At 41.7% G+C, this 17,195-nt stretch overlaps 2 protein-coding genes across 7 annotated transcripts; both read left to right on the top strand.

The window, feature by feature from the left end:
• The first annotated feature begins 1,234 nt into the window (after nucleotides 1-1,234).
• On the top strand, nucleotides 1,235-7,590 carry btf3l4 (basic transcription factor 3-like 4). The gene is made up of 6 exons (XM_003439811.5): nucleotides 1,235-1,425; nucleotides 1,760-1,821; nucleotides 4,711-4,824; nucleotides 4,948-5,149; nucleotides 6,878-6,937; nucleotides 7,210-7,590. Exons 2-6 carry the CDS (start codon nucleotides 1,768-1,770, stop codon nucleotides 7,254-7,256), a joined length of 477 nt encoding a protein of 158 aa, XP_003439859.1. The 5' UTR covers nucleotides 1,235-1,425; nucleotides 1,760-1,767; the 3' UTR covers nucleotides 7,257-7,590.
• Nucleotides 7,591-7,786: 196 nt separating this feature from the next.
• On the top strand, nucleotides 7,787-17,013 carry zfyve9b (zinc finger, FYVE domain containing 9b). Of its 6 annotated transcripts, XM_005479108.4 has the most exons (16): nucleotides 7,792-8,041; nucleotides 9,434-10,143; nucleotides 10,279-10,378; nucleotides 10,471-10,673; nucleotides 10,797-10,908; nucleotides 12,246-12,368; nucleotides 12,592-12,747; nucleotides 12,859-13,083; nucleotides 13,162-13,244; nucleotides 13,386-13,490; nucleotides 13,572-13,722; nucleotides 14,405-14,485; nucleotides 14,725-14,887; nucleotides 15,149-15,254; nucleotides 15,339-15,518; nucleotides 16,326-17,013. In XM_005479108.4, the coding sequence occupies exons 1-16, from the start codon at nucleotides 7,978-7,980 to the stop codon at nucleotides 16,485-16,487; spliced, it is 2,724 nt and encodes a 907-aa protein (XP_005479165.1). In that variant the 5' UTR covers nucleotides 7,792-7,977; the 3' UTR covers nucleotides 16,488-17,013. The 6 variants fall into 6 exon arrangements, 5 of the variants coding, with proteins under 5 accessions (XP_019207237.1, XP_019207238.1, XP_019207239.1 ...); XM_019351693.2 differs by having other exon boundaries at nucleotides 7,791-8,041; nucleotides 13,162-13,490; XM_019351694.2 differs by having other exon boundaries at nucleotides 7,791-8,041; nucleotides 12,859-13,244.
• Nucleotides 17,014-17,195: the final 182 nt, after the last annotated feature.

Here is a 17,195-nt window from a genome sequence, read left to right as displayed (position 1 = left end):
GATAATGTGAGTTCACAGCGAGGTTTTCTCTACCTAAAACATCTTTCGAGGACAGAGTGCGTCTTGTTTTAGCCCCAAGGAGTCTGAAATATGAGACTAGAATAGGCAAGAAATCGGTGATTTCTTATTATAAATTATTATGTATTTTGAAAAAGAATGGATTTTGCCTCTTTTGTGAGTGTAATTTTAAAACTGCATGTTATTATTTAGTTAGTTATTACATCCCATCTGTTGACAAAACAGAAGTATGAGATAAAATCTTTACTTTGAGTGTCCTGAACTGTAGTCATATAACATTGCTTTAAGCACTGTAGAAGTCTACTTTCCACTCCAAGCTCTGTGTGTGATTGGGTGACTAGGTGTCACTTTATGCAGAACTTCACATATTGGCACACATTGTTTGATTAACAATCGTTTTCAAAAGCAGAACTGGAAATGGACTAACATTACATAGCTTATTCTCTACATTAAGGTTTGAATTAACATTAACATGCATGTTTGCATGATTTAGGACAGTGGATGGAAGACAGGGTGCTTGGAGGAAACCCGTGAGTGAGAACATGAAAACTCCAGACAGAAAGGCCCCAGTTGGGGTTTAAACCAGGAACCAGTGCACCACAACAGCACCCACCTAAACATGTTTAAGTCTCTCACTAAACCTGTGGTTCAAAATGAGCTCAGTTAGTCTATAGACAAACTCACAAGTGAGACAGAACAGCAGGTGAAAACGGGATACATGAATAAATACTGGAGCACTGTAACCAAAATAATTTCCCCTAGGGATCAATAAAGTATTCTGATTCTGATAAGCCTGTTACAGAAGGCCATAAAAAACAGACTTTTGCTTCCATCCATGCTTAACGTAGCACTGTTCACTGGGAAAATTGCATTTGCAATGACAACCCTGCAACTGTGCAGTTTGTGACTGAGTGAGTTTTTAAAAGTTAGATTGATCAGGCTTTCAGTGAAAAGTCCCACACACATACTAACGGCCACACATTGTTCCCACACTCGGCATACGTTTTTTTTGTTCTGTAATATTGACTATAAGGGGATATGTACACGGGTAAAAACCAGAGTGGGTTCAGTTTCCCACACTGTGGTCCAATCCGCTGACAGTGTCACTTTACAGTATTAGTGTAGTTTTAAACAGCATCCCATAGGTGGCAGCACGACACCAAATCCCTCCCGCTCGTCGGAGACGAAGAAGGGGTGGGACGGTGGGGGGAGATCGGCCATATGATGTATGACGTCATCTCTTCCTCATCACCTCCATCTTTCGGTGTCGCATGCCTCTGTGCTTATTGGAGCAGGCTCGTTCCCGTAGATGTTGGCTTTTGTGAGAGAGGTGCGGTTTTTGCGGTCCGTGCGGTTGTTGGTTTGCGGACGGAGCGCAACTGCCGGCGCGAGCGGAGCAGCGATACGGTGTGTGTTCACTGTGCTGGGCCGAGTGTTGTGTTTTCATCTCTGCAGCTGTCTGAGGCGCACACACACACACACACACACACACGTCTGCTGTCAAGTTAATGTCAGCTCCAGTTACAGTTGTATCTGCTACATCTAGCTTTCCTCTCTCTTTAACATCTCTATTGTCTCGCCTTGTTTTTATGATAATAATAATAATAATGATGATATTTTTCCGTATTTTTGTAATTTTGCTCATGTTGTTGCTCCAGCTAATGTTGCAGCAGCATGCAAATACTCCTGTTGTTTTAAAAATAAATGTGTTTTTGCCTTTATTTTTTTTTTCCTCCTATAGTTGAGAACATGAATCAGGAAAAACTGGCAAAACTTCAAGCCCAGGTGCGGATAGGAGGAAAGGTAAGTTGTAAAAATGAAGGGATTTTGATTGTTGAGCTGGTACAGCATCACCTAGGACACAATAAGCAGGGTGGTTATTGTAGTTCTGCAGTTCGTTGTTATAATTACCAGTTACTGCCCTTTTTTTAACTTCTTCATTTAATTGTGTTGCCTGCAGAAAAGAAGCACTGATTGCACAATCAAATTGGCTGATTAAAAACAAAAGAAAAAAAGGAATCAAGTTTTCATTAAGGTGCCCATTGAGTGGTGTCTTAAATTTCTGATATGATATTTTATTTATTTGTGTATTTTATTAAAGTTTTTCCTCATTTTAAACAATAAAAAGCTAGATCATATCAATCCTTTTAGAAAAGTTGCCTCATTCTCCTCACATGCAAAGTTTTTAATGGTCTGGCCCATCATCTCTTAAAGACCTCATAGTATCATATTATCCCAACTGAGCATTTGGCTCTCAGACTGCAGGCTTAGTTGCGGTTCCTGGACTTTCTGAAAGTAGAATGGGAGGCAGATCTCCTTCCAGCTCCCAGTTTGGATTCATAGACAGACTCTCTCTGCCTTTAAGGTTAGACTCAACACTCTCCTTTTTGATAAAACTTAGTTAGGGATGGCTCAGGAGACAGTAAACCATCCTTTAGTAATGCTGCTATAGGTCAGACTGCTGCAGAACTGCATGTGATGCACTGAGTGCTTCATCTCTTTGTGTTTATACACCACTGCAACGTGTCATTAGATTTGTATCTTCTCTCCCTCAGTCTGGGTTCTGTCCTGTCCCCCTGTGCTCTCCTTTTCTGTTCTCTTCTCTTTCCTCTCACCCTCCCTATTGCTTGTGGCAGATGGCTGGCCCTCTCTGAGACTGGACCTGCTGGAGGTCTCTTCCTAATTAAAGGGAGGTTTTCCTTCTCACTGTCATTAAGTGCTCGCTCAAAGGGAGTCACTTGATTGTTGGGGTTTTCTCCAGTTCTGCCTCCAGACACTTTACAGAATAAAGTATCTCGACAAAACTGTTGTTGTGAATTGGGACTATATATATATGAACCTGAACTGATCAATAGAATTGAAATCATTGTCTGATATTATCAGCTGATATTAAAAGAGTAAAGAAGAGATGGAAGAAATTTGGAAGCTTTTTTTCATCACTGAAAAAGGGAAAACACATTTTTTTATTATTAACTCAAAATTTTGAGCTACTAACTCAAACTTCTGATATAATAACTAACTGAATGTTAACTTAGCTCAGGCAGTCAGGAAGCTTCCATAGAGAAATACTTTTTAACCATGCTATGAGTTTTGACGTTCCACAGTTTGACCACCAGAGTTCAATTAAATTTGATTCAATTCAAATTCATTATTAATATAGCACCAGATCATAACAACAGTTGAATCAAGGCGCTTTATATTGTACAGACCGTACAGTAATAGACAGGAAACAGAGAAAACCCCTGCTGTCATATGAGGGCACATGTTAGGGAAGTCCATTTTACGGCTTATGTGTGGTATTGTTGTCACCAAGTTCTCAAGTTTGTGAACTTGAGAACGAAGCAACGTAGGACTTAAATTGATACCATGTGTACCTACTAAAAAACTTGGACGAGTTTGAATATCGGTGACGTCGACCTCAAGGTTAAGGTCGGACTTTAAAATTGATAAATTGACAGGTGTCTCTACTAGGAGGTTGAGGGGTACCACTGGCCACTACTGGTATTTTTGTGTCTGAAAGAAAAAAATATCAGCTGATATAATAGAATATTAGATTTTTAAATGACCACTAGTATCACTCTTATATCGATTAGGCTTTACTTTTAATCCTCGAATGATTAATTCGTAATAATTCATAAAATTCTGTCATTCGACAAATGGTAAATGGCCTGTATTTGTATAGTGCTTTACTTAGTCCCTATGGACCCCAAAGCGCTTTACACAACCACTCATTCACACACTGGTGATGGCAGCTACATTGTAGCCACAGCTGCCCTGGGGCGCACTGACAGAGGCGAGGCTGCCGGACACTGGCGCCACCGGGCCCTCTGACCACCACCAGTAGGCAGCGGGTGAAGTGTCTTGCCCAAGAACACAACGACCGAGACTGTCGAAGCCGGGGCTCGAACCGGCAACCTTCCGATTACAAGACGAACGGCCGACTCATGAGCCGCAATCCATTATTTGTTTTGTGTCTAATGGCATGATTTGGATTCAGTATTTGATTTATTCTCTAACCCATTATTTCTTCTAATCTTTAACTGTTTATATTATAATGAATGGCACCCTGCTGCCCTTATTAGGGGTGTGAATTGAAAACCAGTTTCAAAGTTGTCTGCTGTTATTGGTGTTGACATGTTTTGTTTTGAGATGATAAAACATTTGAGTTGATGCTGTATATACCTTCTTTATCCCCCTCCTCTCTCTTTCTCTCTCTCACACACACACACACACACACACACACACACACACACACACACACACACACACACACACACACACACACACGCACGCACGCACACACATATGCAAACTGAGAAAAAAGATCAGCCAACACACTTCCTAGTGATTAAAGTTAAAGTCTTTTTATAACTGATTAACTCACGATGGTATTTTTATGCAACAGACTCTGATCTCTCTAGTTGCACAATAGTTTACTTTTGGCTTCAGGGTGACTGGCTGAAGACATTGTTTCACTCTGTAAAAAGTTAAATGATGACTAAAATTATTAGTGAAAGGGTAATTTTGTGTTGTCCAACAATAAATAGTAAGCAATCAAAACTGGACAGAGGATTTAAACACAATATTTTGTAACTAGCCAAACATTTTCTGTCGCTGTATTTTTCTCCTTTCTTCTTTCACAGCCTATGACTTAGAAAAGTGTTGATCTGATTGTATATTTTATGTTCTCAGGGCACTGCACGCAGGAAGAAGAAGGTGGTTCACAGAACTGCAACAGCTGATGACAAAAAGCTTCAGAGTTCACTAAAGAAGTTTGCTGTCAACAATATTGCTGGAATTGAGGAGGTAAACTGACATAGGTGAATGTGCGGTCGTGTAGAGCAGACCGCTGTTTAGTTTTTCAAACGCATCAGTAACGTGCATGGACATGAGTGACTTGAGAGAACTTGGGTGATCTTTTCTCTTCAGGTGAACATGATCAAGGATGACGGGACTGTGATTCACTTTAACAACCCCAAAGTTCAGGCCTCTCTATCCGCCAACACCTTTGCGATCACCGGCCACGCTGAGACCAAACAGATGACAGAGATGCTGCCCGCCATCCTCAGTCAGCTTGGAGCAGACAGCCTCAGCAGCCTGCGCAAGCTCGCAGAACAGTTCCCTCGGCAAGGTGGGTCGCCCTTCAGGGCTTTGATTTTTATTATTTCATTGACTTTATGTTCATTTTTGGTATCAGCTTAACTTGTTTGTACCAAAAAGAATAAAAGAGGTAAGGGACACAAAGGTAAGTTTACCTGTTAAGTAGATGACTCGAATTTTTCCTCTTAGTTGGGATTCATTTTCACTCGCTTCCTTTTTGGGAGGATAATTTGTAGTTGACACCACAGGTTGAATATACTTTGATTCATGAGGAAGAAATTCTTGCAGCAGCTCATGTGAAATATATTCACACCCTCTTTCAAAAGCATTTACAGCTTCCGGCTTTCTTGGGTAAGGCTCTACAATCTTTGTCCACCTGGAAATGTGCAGTTTATCAAGTTCTTCCTGGTAGACGCCTGATTCTAGGAACGGTTCAGGTGATCAAGTGCTTCTTGGAATGGTTAAAGCCACATTAACATCACAGAGGTCGATTGAGAGCCGTGTGACCTTGTGGTGGCTTCTTCTTCTTTTTTTTTGTCTTAACATTCAGTGTATATGCAGGTTTCTGCCTTTCTAAGCTGCTGCATGCCCCGTCAGCTCAGTTTGCTCCATTTGAACCCCAGTCAAGTTCTAGGCACGTCTCATATTTTGGGTTATTGATAATAGATTGACAGGAAAATGTAAATGTTGTCAATTTCAAAGAAGAGCTACAACACAGTTAAATATGCAAATTCCACTTTATACTTAATATTTACTTTGCACAGTGAAGCAAATCTTTTAAAGATTAGATTTTGCAGATGAGCCAAGATGGTATAAACATATACTGGCCACTTTATTAGGTACATATGTTCATCTAGTCTTTAACAAACATATCTAAGCAGCCAATCACTTGAGAGCAAGTCAGTGCATTTAGCACAGAATCAAGCATCAGAGTGGAGAAGAAAGGTAAAAGTGATTTTGAACATGGCATGGTTTGTGGTGCCATGAAAACGTTCGTCTGAATATTTCAGAGGCTGCCGATCTACAGGGATTTTCCCGCACAAGAAGGTAACCTCTAAGGGTTTACAGAGAGTGGTCTGAAAAAGAGAATATATCCAGTGAGTGGTAGTTCTCGGGATGAAAATGCCTTGTTAATGCCAGAGATCAGAGGAGACCAGCCAGACTGCTTCAAGCCAATAGAAAGGCAACAGTAACATGTTAGAATCAAGTTTTGCAAAAAAAACATCTCAGAACCAGCAACCTGTCAGCGAACAGCAGGAAACTGAGACTACAATTCAAACAAGCTAAGGCAATAAACGACTGGAAGAAATGTTGCCTGGTCCAATAAGTCTCGATTTCAAGTGATATGAGCCAATACTGTTATATCATAGAGATCAATACCAGCATATATGATAGAAAACTCTCAGCTCAACAAAACCTCTCAGCTCTGTTTGCCAAATACAGAGACAAGCAGTGTGTCCACATGCCACCAGTGCAGCTTCAGTGCTCCTTTCATTGATTCTTCAAGTCTCTGGGACTCTGTTAGAGGGATGGGCCTCATTGTTCTGAAAGCTATTCCCTTATTGTGGAGAATGCTAACAGGGTGATGCCAAAGGCCACTGCCTATGATCCATCGCTCATGGTTTGTGAATGGAGTACTGTCATACTGGAAGAGAACACTCTTATACAGATATGCTTCGTCATGGGTTAAAAGTCATTATTCGAGGCAACTTTCTATCACTTTCCAGCTAAAATGTGTTTTTTGTGCATTTCGTCTTAGCTCTTGAAAGCAAGGCTCCAAAGCCAGAGGACATTGAGGAAGAGGATGATGATGTGCCAGGTATGCAGTGTCACATGTATAAAAAGAAGAATGGTCAGAATAAAAACTTAGAACACAGCTACACTGTGTTAAAGTGCTAAATTACACAAACTGTAAAACAAATTTTCATTGTAGTATAGAAGATTGCTCTTTTAATTTAAGTCAATTTGCTCTTTTGAATATTTTTCTGCAGCCCTTAAAAGTTAATACAGTTGAACTCACGTATGTGACTTTAGACTTTAGATTTTTCCTCTAGTTTAACTATTTAATGCTGTGCTTTTGCTGTTCTGTAGATCTCGTGGAGAACTTTGATGAAGCATCAAAGAACGAGGCAAACTGACAGAAAAATTCACTGGACTGAAGTGAAGCCTCCATCTGTCTTTTTGAGTCTAGTTATCAGGGAATATCAGACACTATCTCCAAATATATCCCACAGACTTTTACGTGTTCCAATGACCTACAGATGTCTGAGTCACACACTAGCACTACTAGGTTGTGTATTTAGAAAGAGAGAGAGAGAGAGAAGAACAAGAACCCAACGCTCATCTGGTAAACGGTGAATCCCTTCCACACTGTCAGTCACTATCAGATTAATGTGGTCTTTAAAGCCAGTCTTAAGAGATTTTTTGTGTGTTTTGTTTATTAAACAAAATAAAGACGTTTAACATTTTTTTTAAATGATGCTGTGATCATTGACCGAATGTTCTGAATGTTTTTATCAATAAATCAAAGAATTTTGTGCAGATTCATGTGAAAAGAAGCCTTGTCAGTTTCCTACAGCATGACAGGTCGTGCATAAGGCTTGATTTTTATATTTGGCACCTTAGCTCTGCTGTCTTGGCTTATACACCGTCCTGCGGGCTGTGTGGACAGCAAACTGGGGAGGGACATTTCTGCACACCTCTTGAGTTTCTTCAAAGAGCTGCAGAGAGGCATAGGGGAGGAGGGAGATCACACAGAAGGGGGGTAAGAGAGAGGCGAAATCATCCCATCTTTCGCTTGTGAGCAAGGCACTGCTGCTTGAATCCATTTTCCTCTGCGCTCAGATGTAACAGGATAAAATGCTGAAGTTCTTCACAGCGCGGGACGATGAGAATGAAAGCCTTTTGGGAGCAATAACTGAGGGTAAGACGTTTGATTGCTCTGAAAATGCCGGGGTGGGAATGCCTTTACTCCCATTCATTGCTTGTGCGCGCGCTTGCGTGTGTGTGTGTGTGTGTGCCACTGAAAAAAAAAACGCTGATATAACACTTGGCTGCGCGCATAGACCGCATCATCTGAAAGCGCGTGCGCGTATGTGTGCGTGTTGCGCACTTTCGCGTGAACACGGGCTGCTTACATACATACTCCACTGGAGCCTCAGTCAGCGTCACCTCAGTAAAGTGTCCCGGCTGCTCTGGTGTACCGGGGTGCGGGGTGAATGTCGCATTGCCTCCGGCCTCTGTGCCTGCGAGCACATTAAACATTTGCACGTGTGTTCAATGCGTCACTGTCCCGGGAAGTGAGCGCTCAGTGAGCCGGATCGGTGCAGGCAGGCACGCCGCTGTTTCGGGAAGTCTTCACTTTATTGCCTACGGTAGAAATGACGCCACCAGCTTTTTATTTTTTCTTCATGTTTTTTTAAGGATGGGTTTCTGTTGTAAATGAGCTGCAGTGCAGTTTAATGTGTACAATTAATCAGTAGTACCCAAGGTTTTGACTAGACTTTCAATCGAATACTCAAATACATGACGATCTGCATTTAAACCTATAAGAGCCTTATCCCCTTAAACCGGCCTATCATTCAGGAAACGCTGGTAGCTCAATGAAACATCAGTTGTGCATACATTAACTCCCTTTGCGCTGCCGGCTGCTAATGTGCTGGGAAGGGCACTGAATCAGTAATTGGCTGTAATTACGGGAGGTATTCTCAATGTAGAGTCCAATGCAGACACGTTGAATGGAGTGATTGCAGAATCAAGCGGCTTACTTGCATATATTTATTCTGAAACATGCAATAAACACAGTACTCTCATTTGAAACATCTTTTATTTGTTCATTACACATATTTAACATCCGCCTCTGTGTGTGTATTTGTGTGTGTGTAACAATATGGCTCAATATAAGGAAGCAGCAAAGGTTTTGATCAGTTACATCAGTCATATCTGGGCATCTTTACCACATAAGCACGTGTGAGGTGCTGAACAGACACGTTTAAACACAAAATTACTGCTCAACTTTTTGTTCTCTAGGGAACCAGCTGCTATGTGGTATCATTAATCTCTTGTACAACTACCACTGGCTATTTTGATCATCAGATACACCTCTCAAGGGCAACCACAGTAATGCTGCCTTTAATGAGGACTGAAATCTATAAGATGTCTATTTAATAGACACTTCATGTGAACAGCTTTTTCACCTTAATGAGCAGGCAGGGGATGCATCATTGTATATGCTAGTGTGTGTATGTTTGACAGATAGAGAGATGGAGATGTTGACTTTCTCTTCTTGCTGGTGATGTCATTATCATCGAAACAGATGAAGGGGACAGTGCGTCTCTTCAGGACACCAAGCACCACTGGCTGAACAGACCCTGTCTGCTGGTGCTCAAAGATGGAGATGTGTCAAAACCTGCACTGGACTGTAGAGAAATCAGACAGCAATCTCCATCTAAAGCCACGTCGGATGCAACGCTCAGAAGCAAATCTGGACCATGTGAGCAGAAACCTATTGAACATCCCACTGAATCTGCTTCCCAAGTGGAGAATGGCAGCTGCACTGTGACTTCCATCTCCACATGGGGTGAAAAGGAGTCCCCCGGCCCTCTAGTGTTGAGCCCAGCAGAGGCTGCGTGGGCAGAGGAGGAGGAAGAGAAGAACCAGAAGTCCCCGGTTCTCCCATCAAAGGAAGACTCGGTGATTGAGGAGAAGGAGCGGGAGGAAAGTGGGCTGGAGCAGCAGGATGATTCTTGCAGCTTGGAGGGACCATCTCGAGGAGATCAGACAAACACCAATAAGGCTGGTGCAGGCTGCGGGGAGGAAGCGATGGGTGAGTGCGCTGCTTCTCCTGTGGATATCGATAACATGTCTGAGACAAGTCCTGTTGGCATTCTGTCCAAGGATCGAGTCACTGTCCTTGGTGAGGTGGCCCCTGTGTGGGTCCCCGATGCCGAAGCGCAGGTCTGCATGAAGTGTGGTATCAAGTTTACATTCACCAAGAGGAGGCACCACTGCCGTGCCTGTGGGAAGGTAAAAAAGGATTTAAAAGTTCATTTTCTGTGTAATTAAATCTGAATTGAAATAAAATTAGCAACTTGATAGTTTATAAGTGAAGTGTATGTGTGTGTCTCTGTCCATGTGTGGTGTGTGTGCATGTGTCGTCAGGTTTTTTGTGCACTTTGCTCCAGTTTGAAGTTCAAACTTACACACCTGGATGGGAAGGAGGGACGAGTATGCATCTCCTGTCATTCAGCACTCATTAAAAGTGAGCACAATTTTTTTAAATTTGTTTTTTAGGTATTGCTGTAGTTGTATTTTTCAAATCATGCAGAAATCATTCTTGTATCTTCTCTTCAGGGATGTCTCCAAAAGGAAAAAGAAAGGTGTGGTTTGCAGACGAAATCCTCATCAATAAGCATTCAGAGTCTGCCCCGACCACACCCATCAGGGGGCCCGCGTTCTCACCGCTGATGAGTCGAGTGCTGGGCGGGCCTGTTAAAAGTCCTGTGGGTTCACCCCAGATCAGGAGAACTTTGAGGCCACATGGAACAATGATTGGTGTACGTTCACCCAAAATGTGCCACTAAAACTCGACTACAGGGAAAATGTTGTTGTTGTTCTGTGATTTAGAGGAAAATGAGTGATGTATGTAGTCTCACTCCTCTGCCCCCCCCCAACTCCAGGAGGCCTGTGGTCCCTACGGCTGGGGAACCACAGCTTTAGTGAGCAGCTCTGCTAACCTCATTCCCTTGGATGGCTTGCCACCCATACTCACCTCCACAGGAGTCAAAGGAGGTAGGGCTAGCTCGAATTTAGAGTTTAAAAGTGAAAGGTAAACTTATTGTGTTTCCTCCTCAGATCCAGATACTTCTTGTTTTTCATTTAATTCCCCCCTTTTGTTAATGCTTTCATGTCTTGCATAGTGCACGGTGCAAATATTGATGGCGGGTCACAAAGAAATAGGAGTTCTATGCAAATTCGGCAGCCCATGGCAAAGGGAAAAAAATGGTCTCTGATTTTAAGCAGTTAATAGTTTAGCGATGAAGAGCAGATGGAGTAAAGTGAAAGCAGCAATTACAGATTCACACTGAATAAATTAGTGGTTCCTCAATTTTTTTTCTGCTAACCCTCCTTTGCCCATAACATTCCTCGTAGTTAATACAGAAAAACAACTTCAGCGTGCAAAAAAGGAAATGAGGAACAAGTGACTCTGTAAAGTGTCCATCTTGTTCCGCTACATGCTGTCAGAAGCTGCTATTTACTGACAAGAAAAACACAGTGATGTCTCTTCATAGCCCACTATGGTGAAGCCAAGATTTGCCTCGACATGTTTTTCTAGGCTTTGATATTTGGATGGTTAGTGTAGTTTTATTTTCAACCTTATTTAAGCATTAACCAACAATACCTTTCACAAACCTGTCCATGGATTGCTTTCAGGACAAATGTTGTAATTAAAATTTAGTTCACTGCCCCTCCCCTTTTATAACTCTTATCCCAAACAAGTGGAGCCAGTCCCACTTGTTTGGGAACCACTGACCAGAAATTAGCACCTTTGTTTTGGTTTAAGCACTAACCAGAAGGGACAACTACAGCAAGTATTACATATCTGCATGATTTCCACCCATTAATCTAAAGAGCCAGTTCATAATTTCACAATGCCAAATATGCATGATGAATCTGTATATGCCTTTATGTTACCAACAACTTGAGCCACATTTTACTACTTTGCTGTAAATAATTCCAAATATTTTTTTCATGCTCACTCAGCTGCTCTAGCTTGTGCACATGCTCCGATACTTCTTTGCTGTTCTTTGTGATTGCATTGTTTAAGAGAACCCGGCAATCCTTCCACATGTGTGGTCCATATTTATGTGTTGGGTGTTCTGACTTACTACACTCGAGTGCTGCTACTTTAATTTATTACGTGGACACTGTAATGCCTGGTTAAACAGGGCAGTCCCAAGGCATTAATAAAACTGATCTGTTATTAATAACAGCTACCTGCTACTTGTCATCTTATTTAGAGCCACACTCTAATATTAATCTTTAATCTAACACTGGGCTGTTTTTTGTGGTGAGTAAGAGTAGATTAGAAAAAAAACGTTAAAAGATGTTCTAATCTACCCCCCCAGACTACACTGTGGAGGAGCAGCCCTCCGAGATGCTCCTTATTCAGGAGTTGGAGAGCGGCAGACCCAGGCCTCTGGTGTTTGTTCTCAATGCTAACCTGCTCGCTATGGTGAAGTTGGTCAACTGTATGTATCTTTTACTGTGCATTATGAACTGCATACAGAACTTAATGTACACATTTAAAATTGAGCAGTGATAAGAATGACATCACTATGCAGAAAATATTTTGATCATTTTTTTAGATTTTAAATATAATTTCTGAGTATATATTTCTACCTCTTACATCTTGCATTTGTTGTTTAAAATGTCCATATGTGACTGCCAGCTTGTGCTTGATTTGCCTGATAGACGTTAACAGGAAGTGCTGGTGTGTGACAACAAAGGGAATGCATGCTGTAGGGCAGGTGGAGCTGGTGGTGCTGCTGCAGTGCCTACCTGAAGAAAAAAGCTTCCCCAAAGACATTTTTAGGCACTTCATTCAGCTGTACCGAGACACCTTCACAGGTCAGAGACATTACAAGCCCATGTACAGAATATTATCAGTCTCTACTTAATGACTGTAGTATTTTTCCCTCTTATAATTACACACGTTTCATTATCTTTATGTTTCTGTAGGGAAGGTTGTGAAACACCTGTCACTCTCCCTGTTTGGCAGCAGCTTCTTTGGCAGTCAGGATCACGCAGGCTTCCTGTACGTTCGCTCCACTCTCCAGTCCCTTCAAGGTCTACCTCTGCCAAACCAGCCCTACCTCTTTGGCCTGCTGGTCCACAGAGCAGAGGTGGCCTGGGCCAAAGCCTTTCCCTTACGCCTCATGCTGCGACTGGGGGCTGAGTACAGATGTAAGCCAGGCAACTATGTAAGCTCTCTGAGTTACAGTGTTTCTTCCCCAGTTACCCACTTTCTGTCTCTTGTTCCAGTTTACCCATGCCCTCTGTACAGTGTACGCTTTAGGAAGCCCTTGTTTGGTGATATAGGTCACACAATAATGCGACTGTTAGTGGTGAGTATGGCATTTTGTAACATTTTTTTTGTGTCGTTGCAAAACCACCCTTCCTGTCAGCAGTGGAAGTTTGGTGTCACAACTTTTATTAAACATGGTGTAACAGGCACTGGGTCTTTTTACCATTCTGCTGTGTTTCAGGACTTTAGGAATTACCGTTACAGCCTACCAATGGTATCGGGGCTCACTGTGGACTTAGAAGCTCATAGGACTTGCATAAAAATACCGACCACTGGGTATAATGAGGTAACACTAAGCCTCACAGAGTTAACGCTCTTACATATAGATTCTTTCTCCATCTCTTACCCGTGTTATCTCCCATGTTAGCTAATGAAGGCTGTGAATAAGTCCAATGAGCATGTGCTGGCAATAGGGGCATGCTTCAATGAGACTGCAGACTCCCACCTCATCTGTGTCCAAGCAGATGATGGCCAGTATCAGACCCAAGCCATCAGCATCCACAATCAACCACGTAAAGGTAACAACACAGGACTCAGGTTGTTCCCAGCAAGGGATACAAGAACCCCCAGGGGTTACTGTTGGGGTAGGAAGGGACACATGGAAAGTTTTGCTCAGCTAATATGAAAATCTGAAATTACTTTATTTAAGCTGAACAAATGAGGCTAAAACAGCAGCTAAGAAAGGCTAATACTTCTCCAGTTTTGTTAAACGATGAGGATCTAATAAATCAGCTAAAAGATATGCATAAGCTTGAAACAGCTAAACATGATCGATAAATGATCAATGAAATCTAATCGCTAACAGTAAATCTTTAGCTGAATATACTCCAGAGAACGCTGAAAGCAAAGAATAGATTTAACACATTTCAAATTTAGAAGGCATTCAAGTCAAATTGCTGCACAAACTGAATGGATTCTGCACAACAAAAACATTGTGCAAACCCACTGAATATTATTACAGTGCATCTAAACATATGTAGCTCATGGAACTGCATCTAAAACAACACTGAGTTTGAACTTAAGTGCAGCGGAGCAAAAGTAGGAGAAAATTAGAAAATGAAAGAACAACAGTGGTTCGAGTTGTTAATCGCAGCCAGTTTCAGTTATGTGACTGTAGGTGGCAGTGCATGCACTTGTAGTTTTTGCCTTGTCACTGTAAAGACTGATTAAAATGACATTCCTTCCTCCCTTCCCTCCTAGTTACTGGATCATGCTTTATTATATTCAGTAGTGCACTGAAAGCATCAGCAGGATACCTGGCCAAATCCAGCATTGTAGAAGGTAGGATATCCTCTGACCAGAGAAGCCAGGTTAACCATTACTTTTTCCTCACCTCTGAGGATATTCATCATTTACATTTTAAGTAGAGCGTCCCTGCTTAAACTGGCTTATTCAGAATTTGTTGATCTTTGTATGTGTGTGTCTGTGTACATTTTAAAAGACTGTTTGTCTAGGCGTGCGTCTCCCCATTGGTGTGTGTTTGTGTGTGTTTCTCCTGTATCGCTGTCCCCTCTTCACAGATGGGCTAATGGTGCAGATCACCGTGGAAACCATGGCGGAGCTCCGTCGATCACTACGGGAGATGAAAGACCACACCGTCACCTGTGGACGGCTGGACCAATCAGAGAGCCAGGAGCTTGTTTGTGTACAGTGGGTGGAGGAGAAATGCACTGTGAATAAGGGGTGAGTGTGTCCAACTGTTTGAAGTGCAGGAAGGCTTTTGTGCTCAGTCCAGTAGAACAATATAACACCCATTTAAAAGGTAGCTGTGAAAAACTAACGGTGGGCCATTAGTTGAATAGAATTTGGAACAAAGAGCTGCAAAAAAGCGTGTAAGAGTCCTGTGTAAACAGGAGGGCTGGTGTTTAAATCTATACACATCCTTTTCAGTCTGTTTTAAACTGTATGTACATGTAACCACCTATCAATGTTTGTGTTCTCCAGCATCATCAGCCCCATCGATGGGAAATCAATGGAGTCTATCAGCAGTACCAAGATGTTCCAGAAGTCAGAATACAAAGAAAATGGAAAGATCATCCGCTGGACAGAAGTATATATAATGATCTGCTAAAAATGTCAGCATGTCCATGTGTACAGCCACCCCTCTTTACATTTGCATGTATATTTTGTGCAGGTGTTTTTCCTGCAGACAGGTGATAATCCCAAAGGAGCAGTGACTGACTCTGCTGAACACAACCGGCTAACGGAGAGAATCGCCCGGGCATTTTGCTTGGCACTGTGTCCACACCTTAAACTGCTGAAAGAGGACGGCATGGCCAAACTGGGACTGCGTGTCACTTTTGACTCCCAAGAGGTCTGGAAAGAATTTGGCTTCTTGTAGCCAGAGAGATGTTTAACTAACTAATGTGTAACCTATTTCTGCCAATTTATCTAGTTAAACTGGCCTTGTTAGCATCAGACCTGAGCCATGTAAGGTGGTTACATCAACAATAATCAAAAATAAAATATAAAAAATAGTCAGGGTTCTTTATGGTAAAAATCTAGCACTGCACTAGTAATTTAAATGGAGAGCAGAGTGCATTTTTAACTATTTAAAATTGGTTCACTGGTCGAGACAAATTAAAAAAAAAATTTAAGTGACAGAAAAATAAGAAAAAAAAGACACTAATGCAAAAATGTTTTTAGCTAAATTGAATGTGTATTGGAGCAGGCCAGCGATTTATAGTAGCAAAACCTTCCATTCATAAGAACATGAACAGCAATGACTGAACCAGATCGCATACAGTATGTGGTGATTAAGACGGATTTACCCAAGCTTGCATATCATAGGCTGTACGTGTATGCAGACTGTGGCCTATAGACAGATTATCTCAGATAATCTGTGAATTAATGTGTTACTTAATGTGCTACACCCACTTCTGCAAGTAACACAAGCTTTGTTGTGAAATAAAACCGCTTGTGTTACTTCAGAATATGAACTCTGACTACAGCAACACGTCGTTCTCTTGTGGAAAAAAAAAAAGGAACACCTAGCCTAGAATTGCATTTCATTAGTAAAGAAACCTTTGAACAAAGTTTAGAAAACCATTGTGGCTTTAAAAAACAAAAAACAAAAACGAAAACAAAAAAAACCTAATAAGTGGCTTATTTGTTATTTCAGGCTGGATTTGTGGCAGGGAGCAATGGGCAGCCTCTCCCAGCTCAGTACCTCAATGCGCTGAATAGCGTGCTGATTCCCGTCATCCACAGCAGGGGGCGCAAGAGGGACGGCGAGCCCATAGTGATGGAGCTCATTTTTTACATCCTTGAGAACATCACTTAGAGAACTCAGACTTTCCACTAATTCATCTTCTTAACCCTGACCACTGCTTCATCTCCAGCACTTCTCACCAGTTTCAGGGCAATAAAAGCATTCCAAAGGCAAAGCGGATCATATCCAAGGTCTGCATCCATCTCATCCAAGAGATCTGACTCTTTGTGGTTTTCTGATCTCACTCGGCCCAGCCACAATCAATCAGGCTACGCATGAAACCTACGATGGACCATTAGATAAGGGTGCAGCTCTCGCACTGTAGTAGCAATTTCATGGCTTGAAATCATTAATGTCACAATGTTTAATACATATTTTACAGTCAAGAATACCTTTAAAGTGATAGCTCACAACCTTAAAGCTAAGAGAATGACTTGAAGTTATGCATCAAATCCAAATAGCAGCTTCATGCACACTGAATGAATGCCTGGAGAATGTTTTAATATTGGATGAATTTTAACTGACTGCTCATGAAATGTAATGTTAGCTTGGAATTAAACTTGCAACAGTGACCGAGTTCTTGCCTATTGCCCAAGCACCCTGAGCGGTTTTACTGAAATATTGCCATTTTTCAGCAAGGAATTCAGAAAGGAAGGTTATGCTTTTTACCATTTACCCCCCCAAACTCATTCCTAGAGAGTTTTTGACTTTTGCTCCTTTAAGGCCTAGAAACATGTACTTGTGACCTTCTTAGGTTGCTTTTGGAAAATGACAGTTTTA

Source organism: Oreochromis niloticus, linkage group LG23, assembly GCF_001858045.2.
Source record: "Oreochromis niloticus isolate F11D_XX linkage group LG23, O_niloticus_UMD_NMBU, whole genome shotgun sequence".
Classification (NCBI taxonomy): Eukaryota; Metazoa; Chordata; class Actinopteri; order Cichliformes; family Cichlidae; genus Oreochromis; species Oreochromis niloticus.
Note: the sequence above shows the minus strand (reverse complement) of the source record. Positions and strands in the feature narration are given on the sequence as shown.